Source organism: Microtus ochrogaster, chromosome 7, assembly GCF_000317375.1.
Source record: "Microtus ochrogaster isolate Prairie Vole_2 chromosome 7, MicOch1.0, whole genome shotgun sequence".
Lineage (NCBI taxonomy): Eukaryota > Metazoa > Chordata > Mammalia > Rodentia > Cricetidae > Microtus > Microtus ochrogaster.
Window position 1 is genome coordinate 60,337,794 of NC_022014.1, and position 12,103 is coordinate 60,349,896.

The following is a 12,103-nucleotide window of genomic DNA, read 5'->3' on the forward strand; positions in this document are numbered from 1 at the left end:
GGAAGAGGGCACCAGACCTCATTACAGATGGTTGTGAGCCACCATGTGGTTGCCGGGAATTGAACTCAGGACCTTTGGAAGGGCAGGCAATGCTCTTAACCACTGAGCCATCTCTCCAGCCCCTCAGTCTGTGTTTTGCATCACCAAGTTATGCTCTTTTCTGAGGACAGATTTCAGCTTGAGCAATATTGGTTTTGCCTTTATTGCTGCTTCTGTGTATAGTATTTGTCTAGGGATGGGCTGGGAGCCTTGGTGGATGATTCGCTAATTGGGATCTGTGATTTGTCTGTTTTCTTTCCTGTGGTTCTGGGGTTTATTCTAGGACTTTATTAATGGTATGGCAAACACCTACCACTGAGGTTAAGTCCAGCCCTCTTATTACTTAAAACTTTTATTTAAATTCATGCACAGACACAGAAAAAAAAATAAATCTAGAAAACAAGTAAGGACTGGAGAGATGGCTCTTGAGTTGTAAGCCAGACTCTGTCTCAGAAACCCAAAAACTGGGGCTGAGAAATGCATAGGTGGTTAAGAGCATTTTTCTGCTCTTACAGAAGACCTGAGTCTTTAAGTCACACCCATTCTTTTCTCATGTTTAGGATTTTTGTCCCTGAGTCATGGAAGACAGAAGAGCCGAAAAGTCATGTGAAGAAGCGTGTGAGTCACTGAAGAGGCAGGACTATGACATGGCCCTCCAGCATTGCACAGAGGCCCTGCTTTCTCTTGGCCAGTACTCCATGGCAGACTTTGCAGGGCCATGTCCCTTGGAGATAGAGCGCATCAAAATCGAGAGTCTTCTTTACAGAATTGCCTCATTCTTGCAACTGGTGAGTGCTGTTGGTATACTATGGAGAGCTGTTATGTACCGGTGCAGACCACATGTTGGCTACTCCTGTACACACAGCTGATTTGGGGCTGAACAGATAAAAGAGTACCTGGTGACTGCTGGATATTCCCAATGGCAAACAACTGTTTTTAAAATCGTGTTATGGCGCTCACTCATTTAACACATGTTTATTGAGTACATGCTATCTGATAGAGAGAGCCCTTCATCCTCTTAGTGTCTAGTAGAGGCCTAGATAGAACATTGGCCATTGTAGACAGCTCCACACTAGGGACAGCGTGCTGAAAGGAGCAGTGCTTGGGAGCCAGGGAGCAGCAGTGGTCGAGGTGGGGTTACCCAGAATGGTCGAGGTGATGGGTGAGCCATGTGGAAATCTGGAGGAAAGGGACCCTGAGGCAGAATCCCAGCTGAATTGAGTACTAGTTGGCAAGTGCGACAAGGTGAGGAGGAAAAGGCTAGGGCCAGTGGAGTCTTGTGGGGCCTTTCTGAGCCTCTCAAAGTGAACTGGGGAGCTGCAGCTGTAGTTGGAGCGGAGCAGTGATGTGATTTGGTTCAGCAGGAACTAGGCTGTGTTCAGAAGAGATTAGTAGAGTGGTAGGGGTGGTGGCACACCTTCAGTCTCAGCCCTAGGCAGAAGCAGGAGACCACCTGCTCTACAGAGGGAGTTCCGGGACAGCTAGGCTGTGTAGAGAGACCATGTCTCAAAAAAAGAAAAGACAATAGACTCAATGTTAGTTTGTATAGACAACGATGCAGCCTGTGCTGTGTAGAAGCCCAAAGCAGGAACAGATACCCTGGCACTCTGAGTGCAGGGAATTCGGGAGCTCTTTCATGTCATTTACCCTGATTTTTTTTGACTGAGCCCTTAGAAAAATGGGGTTTCCTTCAGCTGGGACGACAAGGTCGTATGTAGGGAGCAGGTTTATGAGCTTAGTTTTGGGCCTTGCGAGTTTGAGGTGTCATCTAATCATCTGGCTGGAGATGGAGAGAGAGTACAAGAGAGGGATTACAGAGATTATGGGGTACCATGTTAGATCGCATCCAGGGTTTGGTGCAGGTCACCAGGGAAGGGACTAAGGACCTGGGATGATGGGTGTCAAGAGGGCGTGGAGAAGGAACACGCAGAGCATCTGAGGAATGGCTGGGAGTAGAAGGGAAAGATGAGAGTCATAGTCTGTGCAGCTAGGTAGAGAAAATGTGATGTCAGTGTGTCTAATAAATGGCACAAGTCAGTGAACTGTGGCTTGTCTGGATGTAGTGGAGATCACTGGTGGCCGTTATGTGAGTAGGTTCCTTAGATCAGTGGATGGCTGCCTGACTTAAAAAGAACCTGGGAGAATTGGGGAGAAATTCTTCCTATGTTTTTATTCCTTCGGACAGCCCCACTGTGTAGCCTGGGCTGGCCCGAGCTTCCCTGTGTGGAGCAGGCTGGCCTCCAACTTGTGATCCTCCTGCTTCTTCTGCCTCTTGGATGAGGGTTTACAAGTGTGCAGAGCCTACTCTGTGAGAAGTTCTACCACAAAGAGGCACCAAAGATAAAAAGGAGCCAGTGGAAGAAGCAAAATCATAAGCGGGGGCTCCCCCAAAGACAGGGTTTGTCTGTGTAGCCTTTACACACCTTGGGACTTGCTCTGTAGACCCTGCTGGCCTCTGCCTTGTGAGTGCTGGGACTAAAGGTGTGCACCACCATCCCTGACTCAGTCAGAATGTTTTTTAAGTTGGGAAAAATAACAGCATGTTTGTTTAGGAAAGAATCAGTGGAAAGGAAACTGTCAAAAGGTGTGGGAGCATAGAAGCTTGGGGGGTGGTGTCTTCAAGGTCGGCTTTGGAATGGGATAGTGTCTCTGGGAACAGGTGTGAGGAGGGTGCTGGGAAGGAGGATGACATGGCTGTGGCAATGGGAACTCTAGTCAGGCCATTGGCGGAGGAGGAGGTGGTGCAGGAGGAGGTTGTGGTTGGGCTAAGGTGCTGAAGTGAGCCGGCTGTCAGAGTGGTAGGGGAGTACAGTGGGTGCTTGGTTCTTGTGTGGAGGAGGTAACCCCGGGAGATCTTGGGAGTGCGCTCTCCCTGTACGTGGTAGACTGATAGTATTCTTGACTCCCCAAAGACAGCTGAGCTCTGTGCTGACGGTTTTAATCATAGCCTTTCAAGTATGCCATTTTACCTTGTATCTTTCCTTTTCTTTTTGTAGAAAAACTACGGGCAAGCTGATGAAGATTGTAGGCATGGTATGTGTAAAAGACGGGCCCTTTTCTGATCTGATGATTTTTAAAATTATTTAATTGAATTTTTTAAAAATTTTGCCAATTTCAAAAGCAATTATAATGTTAACAATCCTATCTTACTGTGGTGCCTAGTGACAGATTGGGTTGATGTCTTTCCTGCTGTGACAGGCATACCAGGTGAGCATGTGGCGAGAGTGTTGGAATTCTTGTCCGCATGTGCCCCTTCATCCTCCCTCCCTCAAGGAGCATTGACAGTGAGCCTTTTAAAAGTCTGGATAAATAGGTATAGTCTAAAAATGCCATGCTTAAGAAGTGCAGCACATGCTGATTAAATTGCCAAGCTTTGAATGTTGAAAATATCTGTCTTTTTTTTAAACAAGTCAGAGTGTTCTTAGGAGTTGGCTGGAGTGCTCTGAAATGCTCCTTCCTGTTTTCTTGTGGCCGGAAGTTGAGACCAGTAAGATCCACATTCTCTGAGTGTTCATGTTGTAGAAATCCCTTTCTTGGCCCTTGATGCATCTCAGTAGAAAGAGCCTGTGGGTGGAAGGTCAGGGTGCCTCCCCACGCCCTCTTGCTGGGCTATTTTGCACAGCTCAGTGGCCTGTATAATATAAATTATGTTTCATTTTTCCATAACTGGGGCTTGAGGCTGAGTTGTTTGACATGTTAATTTTTATTTTTTGCTTCCTCACTCCTTTGTGTCAAAATGTTAAAAATAAGTATTTTTATTTTACATGTTACCAAATCATGCTACATACTCTTGTTGTACATGGACCACACTTTAGACATTACTCATTAATGACCTTTCTGTGAACCTGCAATGGAACTGTAGTGGCGTAGGATTTAAATTAGAATTAGAGATATCCTTGTCATCTTTAGACAGTTCAAAAGACAGAATGCAGATCTAATGGTAGATTATGTAGAGGATTGTGACAGGCTCCTTTTCCTCTCCTGGAGAAGTGGTGGCCTGGTGAACTTACCTTTTACTACACTGAGAAACACAGATGCTTACCATACATAAATTGTTTATTTTTTTCCTTTAACAAATAATTTTAAAGGGGGCCTTGTGAAATGGCTTAGTGGTAAGAGAACGCTTGTTGCTTTTTGCAGAAGATCCAGGTTTGACTCCCAGCACCCACACGGTGGCTCACTAACTTCTGTAGCTCTTGTCCTAGGGGATCCAACATTTCTCTGACCTCTGTGGCCACTAGGCACAAATATGGTGCACATATGTACATGTAGGCAAAATACTCAATATACATAAAATAAAATTATAAAATCCTAAAAGCAAGAAAGAATTTTGAACATACTCATCATAAAGTTGCTTTTCTGCCACCATAGCATGACAGGTGTCCCTTTTGTGGATGACACAGTCAAGTTATTTCCCGAACTGATGAGGCTCCAGCAGGTTCTGGTTCATTCTTTGTCAGTATAATCCACCTGATAATAGACATTCTTGCTAATTGTTGCCTTTCTTTCATGCCGTGAGAGTTGGCTTCCTGGGTTAAGGATTATGGGAACTTGTGATTTTGTTTTTCAGCTTTAATTTATTTTTATGTGCATTGACATTTTGTCTGTGTAAGGGTGTCTTGTCTCCTGGAACTGGAGTTACAGACAGTTGTGATCTGCCATGTAGGTGCAAGAAACTGAAAGCAGATCTTCTGGAAGAGCAGCCATTGCTCTTAACCACTGAGCCTTCTCCTCAACCCTGAACTTGTGATTTTTATAGACACCGTCAGCTTATAGTTTGAAATGTACTTATCCTCTGCAATATGTGTAAATGTTTCCTATATTTTCACCATGCCAAAACCCAGCAGTTCTAAAACTTTCCCCACCCATCTCATGTGTAAGAAATAGTTCCATATATTTAGTTTTGTTTTTCCTGAGTTCTTGGGAAGTTAAAATACAGTCTTCCCATTTGAGAAATGTACAAAGACCCCAGAAGATTACATGACTTGTGGGAAGTCATGGAAAAGTAAATGTTGGGGAGGGGAAATTTTCATTTTTCTGTTAAAAGAGATGAATTCAATAGCCAGGCGTAGTGGTGCACACCTTTAGTCCCAGCATTCAGGAGGCAGAGATAGGCCTCTGAGTTTCAGGCTAGCCAGAGCTACATAGTGAGACCTTTTCTCCAAACAAACAGGCAAACAAAGCCCAGATTAAAAACTTTTGTTAATTAATAAACGTTTAGCCGTTGGGAAGATGAAGTTGGCATGACACATGATGTGTGTGTGCTTTGGTGTCAGTAGCCAAATAGAGTGCAGGTTGAGATTCATTCTGACCTTTGATCCTCTGATTCCATTTCTGGGACCCTATCCCAAGTAAATATTACAACCAAGGAGAAAATTGTCCACACTGTTGTGGACTGTGATGCTGTGTGTAAAGTGAGAAGAGGTTGGCTTTTAGGGAGGTAGGGCTTCATTAATTATAGTCTCTGTGTTCTCTACTCTTTTTAGGTGACATGAAACAGCTTGGAAGTGGCCCTTTTGTTTTGTTTCTTTTCCTCTGAGACAGGGTTTCTCAGTGTAGCCCTGGCTATCCTGGAATTCCCTTTGCAGACCAGGCTAGTCTTGACCTCAGAGATCTGCCTGCCTTTGCCTCCTGAGGGCTAGAATTAAAGGCGTGCTGTAGATGAGGCGAGCAGGCCTATTTTCGTCCTGCCCAACTCCCACATGGTTAGCTTTACACCCGAAATAACAACACACAAATTGTATTCTTTTAAACACTGCTTGGCCCATTAGCTCTATCTTCTTACTGGCTAACTCTCACATCTTGATTTACCCATTTCTATTAATCTGTGTAGCACCACGAGGCCGTGGCTTACCGGGGAAAGATTCAGCATGTCTGACCTGGCGGCTGGCTCCATTGCTTCTGCCTCACTTCCCTTCTTCCCAGCATTCTGTTCTGTTTACTCTGCCTACCTAATTTTCTGTCCTATCAAAAGGCCAAGGCAGTTTCTTTATTAACCAATGAAAGTAACACATAGACAGATGACCCTCCTCCATCAGCGTGCGCATTGGAAGCGGTCTTTTTGTATGTGCATAAGTAGTCTTTTTGTGTGAGCATGTGCATGGAGACAAGAGGTTGATGTTCGATGTCTTCTCTGTTTTTCTCCAGCTTTTCTTCTTTTGGGGACGTGGTATTTTTATTAAACCTGGAACTCATTGATTGGCAAGGCTGGTGGCCAACAGGTCCCCCAAATCCACCTGCCTGCACTTCCCTGTCTCCCTAGCATTGGGGTTACAGATGTGCATTGCTGTGTTCAGTTTTTACATGTGTGTTGGGGATCTAAACTCAGGTCCTCATGCTTGTATAGCAAACACCTTACCCACTGAGCCATCTTCCTAGCCCCTATCTATAAAATTTGTATAAAAACACCTTTGCAAAGTTGATAATTTTATAGATATTAGAAAATATTGGCTAAGATTACTCATGTACTATGGAATTCTGTTTTTTTTTTTCCCCCCCTGAGATAAGGTTTTTCTGTAGTTTTGGAGCCTGTCCTGGAACTAGCTCTTGTAGACCAGGCTGGCCTTGAACTCACAAAGATCCGCTTGCCTCTGCCTCCTGAGTGCTGATTGGAATTCAGACTATATATATCCGATTCTCAGTAATGTTGTTGTGTAAGATAAGTAAGTATGGCTAGATAGTCAGGTAACTAACAAGCAGGAGGAATTTCTTGCTGGGTTCCTGTTAACCTGTTACCCTGCATAGTTATACCGAGATGCTCTGAGGCTAGGCCTGGAGAGCTCCATCGGAAGTGCCTTTTATCAATGCCTTTCTGTTTGCCTTTTACATAGTGTAATGCTCATTCTTCTATTGGTAGACCAGTTTGCATTTTGATTTTGGTAATTTGTGTGTATATGTGTGTGTCATTTTAAAAATGAACAATTAGCCAAAGTACTTTGAATTTGATACATTACATTGTATTGATTACCATTGCCAACAGTTACTGCAACCAACATGTGACAGTGACCTTCAAATTTAATTCCTACTTTCTTGAAACATCACAGAATATGACTGAATTTAAATCTAAAAGCATCTATTTATCTACCCATCTATATCGATCTGTCTGTTTGACTGTCTGTCTGTCTGTCTTTCTATCTATCTATCTATCTATCTATCTATCTATCTATCTATCTATCTATCTATCTATCATTTTTGTGACATCCTCTGTCTGGCCAAGAATTCTCTATGTAAACCAGACTGGCCTGGAACTCACAGAGATGCAAGTGCTGAAATTAAGTGTGAGCTACCACCATGTCTAGCCCTTCTTAAATAATTCAAGTGTGAGTGTGTGTATGTGTATGTGCTTTATCTAACAGCTCATTATAGTTACATATAAAATTAACAGTGTATACACACACACACACACACACACACATACACACACACACAATCTAGGAAGTTTGCAGCCATCAACAGTTCTAGTGCAATTTCAGGAGCAATTGGGAATTTGGTAATTTCTGAAGTTGTTAGTGTAGTGGATCTTGTAGGTAAAATACATGCATACTTTCCATAGCATATTTGGAAGGATCTCTCTAAAATTGGCCTCATTTATTTTATTCTCTGCAAACTGACCTGGCCCACTTAGCATAGCCTTTATTGCTGATGTTTGCACATGTTCTCTTTTTAGAATTGATTCATGACCATCCGAAGATATTTATTTGACATAAAAGGCATCAGGGCCTTTACAATTACCATGGATTTTCTCCTCTCTGTCTGTAGGTTCTTATAAAATTGTAATTTGATCCCACAGGAACTTCAGAATGGTTTCCTGGTGGGATGGATACATAGTCTTTAGTAACTTGCATTTGGAGGAAGTACATAGTGTTCTCTTCTGAAATAATTCTTATTATATTTATTTCTTTCTGTCTATCATATGGGATGTGGGGATTGAACTCAAGTTATCAGGCTCAGCTGCAAGTACCTTTACCTGTTTAACCAACCATCTTACTGGCCCTGTATTTGAAATAGTTTAAAGTAGCTATAGACAGCGAGATAACTATGTCTGTATCTCTAAAACACAGAGGCCATCACTGTATAACCACAATATTTGTTTAATCTGACAAAATTAACAGTGTTTTTTTTTAATACTATCTGAGACCCAGGCCATAATATGATTTACTTGGTTGCTCCTAATATAATTTTGTAGCTGGTTTATTTAACTGGAATTCAACAAAGAATTATAAAGTCTTGAAGGTAGAATTTTACTTTAGAAAATAGCTTCTGATATCTTATATAGATGGGTAGATACTATGTCTCAGTTAAAAAATAGGGAGTTTAGGAAAGTACAAAGACTAGAGTTCATGGCTTTTAGATCCAAACTCAGGGTACTGCTGCACTAAGGCCGTGAAGCCAGTGACCACTGGTTAAGTGATGTGGTTAGATCAGTTATTTGAATATAAACAGGATAGGAGCACTTTTCATGAAATGATTCTAGTGCTTTGAAATTTTTATTATTTGGGAAACTTTGAATGTTTATTAAATTCATGTGTGTGTGTGTGTGTGTTTGTGCGTGCGCATGCACATGTAGTTATGTGGTGCTACTGTGTGTGGTAGGGACTGTCAGAGGACAACTTATTGGGGTTGATTCTCCTACGGTGTGAGTTTTAGGGATGGAGTTCAGGTCTCCAGACTTGGCATCAAGTACTTACTCACTGAGCCATCTTACTGGCCCCTTAGGACTTTCTGTACTAACAAATTGAATGAACTAATGATATTTTAGATGAAGCCTGATTATTAGAAACGTCGTCAGGCTGTACAGTTCTGAAACCCTAGCCAAGAGTTTTGTCAAGCTAAGCAATCACCATTGCAAGTGCATGTCAGTGATGCTTGGCCTGTGAGGCAAGTGATGCTATAACCAGCAACTCTGTTAAGTGGCTGGCCTGTGACCCAAGAAATTGACAGGTGATGGGATGAACCTTGCATGGTTTTTCTGGGGGAGCTGTTGACATCTTTGATGACCTTTATTCTCAAGAATTTTGATTAAATATAGATATACTGTCCTGGACTTAAAATGACCCCATTATGGTGTTTTGACTTTATGATGGTATAAAAGTAAGTATCTGGTAGAAGCTGTGCTTTGATTTTTGATCTTTTCCAGGGCTACTGCTGTGTGGTCTGATACTCTTATCATGCAGGGTAGCAACAGTTAGTTACACCTCCCAGTTTGCCCAGAATTATGAGGCCAAACAAGCAGTCCTCTGCAGCAAGTGTATTAGTTGGTAGCGCTGCTAGCTGGGATATTTGGAAAGATTGGTACTTTAGTTTTTGGTTGTGGTGGTGCAGTCCGTCAAACCCAGGGCCTTGTGTTAGGCAAACATTCTGTAGCTGAGTTCTTTTTCTCATCCCTTTAAGGCACTTAAAGTAGTCACTTTATTCTTAATTGTATGTGTGTGTTTGTGTACGCATGCATGCATGTCTGGTGTAGAAGGAGCTGTGGGCAGTTTTCCACCGCCCAGCTCCCACATGGTTAGCTTTACCCAAAATAATTATACGGAAACTGTATTCTTTTAAACACTGCTTGGCCCATTAGCTCTAGCCTCTTACTGGCTAATTCTCACATTTTGATTAACCCATAACCCATTTCTAATAATCTGTGTAGCACCACGAGGTGGAGGCTTACTGGGAAGATTCTAGCCTGCATTTGTCTCGGGTCGAAGAATCATGGCGACTGCCTCACTTCCCTTCTTCCCAGCATTCTGTTCAGTCTACTCCACCTATCTAAATTCTATCCTATCAGGCCAAGCAGTTTTCTTTATTAATTAACCAATGAAACAACAGATAGCTAGAAGACCCACCTACATCAGTCTGGTGAGTGTAGGTGCCTGTTGAGCCTGAAAGAAGGTGTCAGACCCCTGGAGCTACAGCTGCAGGCAGGTGCTTTGCACTGAGTCATCTCTCTAGCCTTTAAATGTACTTAAAAAAAAAAAAGTGTTTCTAAGCCGGCCGGTGGTGGCGCACGCCTTTAATCCCAGCACTCGGGAGGCGGAGGCAGGCGGATCTCTGGGAGTTCGAGGCCAGCCTGGTCTACAAGAGCTAGTTCCAGGACAGGAACCAAAACCACAGAGAAACCCTGTCTCGAAAAACCAAAAAAGAAAAAAAAAGTGTTTCTAGCATATATTAATTACACATAGTGATGGGTTTCATTATGACGTCTTCACACACATCATTCTCTCCATTTCACTGTCTCCCCCTCTCTTCAGCGGGTTCTTTTCATCTTACTAACTTAGTCTCCTCTCACATTCATGCCTTTTTTCCTCTCTTGGCTGACCTAGGTGTTTCATTAGGGACTGCAGGCATGTGCGTGAGGGACTATTCACAGAAGCAAGGGCCACTTACCAGGTCAGAAAAAGCCAAACACGCTTCTGGTTTGCGTTATTCTCACTTCACACTGAGTTTATCAGGTTGTGACTACATAGTGTGTCAAGGAGAATTTGTAGTTTTTATGGTAATTAAAAGGCTCTGTTAGGAAAATAGTTAGTAGGATAATAGTGTTTAATTACAGTATCTCAGGTCAAGCCCTCTGAAACACATTGTTTTATTTAATCATGTTGTCTTCTCGGTTGTATAGCTGTGGAAGCAGGTTGTGTGTGACGGATCAGCTTGTTGAAGGCCCAGAGCCAGTTGTGAGCATGACTGTAGCTTTGATGTGAGGCTTTGTGATGGGAAGCCATGCTGCTGTCTGAATCCACATCTGTTTGTGTCTATACTTCAGGATTTTACAGACTTAACAACCAGAAAAAGAACACAGAGAAAGAAAAGCAGTTCTTTTATTTTAGAATTAAAAAGCCAGAGGCTCTTAATTTTTTTTTTTTAAATATTTATTTGTTATCTTCAACTATGTATGTCTTGGTCACTGTTCTATTGCTGGGAAGAGACACCGTAACCAAAGCACCTCTTATAAAAGAAAGCATTTAATTGTGGGCTTGCTTACAGTTTCAGAGGTTTAGTTCATTATCATGGTGAGAAGCCTGGCAGCAGAGAGGCAGAAATGGCACTGGAGAGGTAGCTGAGAGGTACATCCTGAGAGATTCTAGGTTTTTTGAGATAGGGTTTCTCTGTGTAACTGCCCTGGCTGTCTTGGAATTCTCTTTGTTTACTCATCTGGCATCGAACTCACAGAGATCTGCCTGTCTCTGCCGTCTGAGTGCTGGGATTAAAGCACTCAACCAAGAGCAAGTATTCCTAACCACTGAACCAAAGCTTGGTGCTTGGCTGGTCTGGCCAGCTGCTGAGCTACTTACTGGAATTTGCCTTTCTTCATCCTCAGCCAAAGAGTTACCGGCTTGTATGGCCATGCCTGGCTTTTAGGTGGTTGCTGGGGATTCAAGCTCAGATCCTTTTGCTTTCACAGCACCTGCTCTCACCTTCTGAGCTACTTCTCCAGCTGTCTTTTATAAAAGATATTTTCAAGACACAAAGACTTTTTTCTTCAATAGAAATTTAGGATTTAAATCTTTCTATTTTGAAACAAGTATAGGTTGAGACGAAGTTGCTAGGAGAGGTCCCATGTATGCTTCATATACTTTTTCCTCATGGTTTTGACTTCTGTCAATACAGTTCAATATCAAAACCAGTAAATTAGTGTGTGTAGGGTGTGCCATTTGTCATGCATTGATTCATGGAGCTACACCACAAACCACCTCAGCACAGACCTCACTTGTCCTGTTCCCATGGTCACCCTCCCCACCATATCTGACCCCTGCCAACCATGAGTCCCTCCTCATCTCAGTCATGTGTCATCTTGCAAATGTTGTGTAAACACAATTGTGGGGTGTTTGACCCAAAATGGCTGTTTTTACTCAAGCTGGGACTGTCAGTTTTGTTCTCTAATAGGAACTGTTCTCTAATAGGAATTGAAAATTTTATGGAATTAGATTTTGGCTTTCAGTCTGATTTCTCCCAAATATCTGTTAACATTTGTACATAAAAGTCCTTTTTTTTAAATTTATTTATTTATTAAGGATTTCTGCCTCCTCCCCGCCACCGCCTCCCATTTCCCTCCCCCTCCCCCATCAAGTCCCTCTCC

At 42.6% G+C, this 12,103-nt stretch overlaps 1 protein-coding gene and 1 pseudogene across 7 annotated transcripts in view; one reads left to right on the forward strand and one right to left on the reverse strand.

Moving 5' to 3' along the window:
* The window catches only part of Helz (helicase with zinc finger), a 147,389-nt gene that overhangs the window by 26,176 nt on the left and 109,110 nt on the right, over window positions 1-12,103 (forward strand). For all 7 annotated transcript variants that reach the window (XM_026780158.1, XM_005350436.3, XM_013347521.2 and 4 more), the window contains 2 exons: window positions 600-827; window positions 3,036-3,072. In XM_026780158.1, the coding sequence (XP_026635959.1) occupies window positions 618-827; window positions 3,036-3,072 (247 nt within the window). In that variant the 5' untranslated portion in view covers window positions 600-617. The remainder of the gene's footprint in view (window positions 1-599; window positions 828-3,035; window positions 3,073-12,103) is intronic.
* LOC101990889 lies at window positions 5,257-11,372 on the reverse strand (annotated as a pseudogene).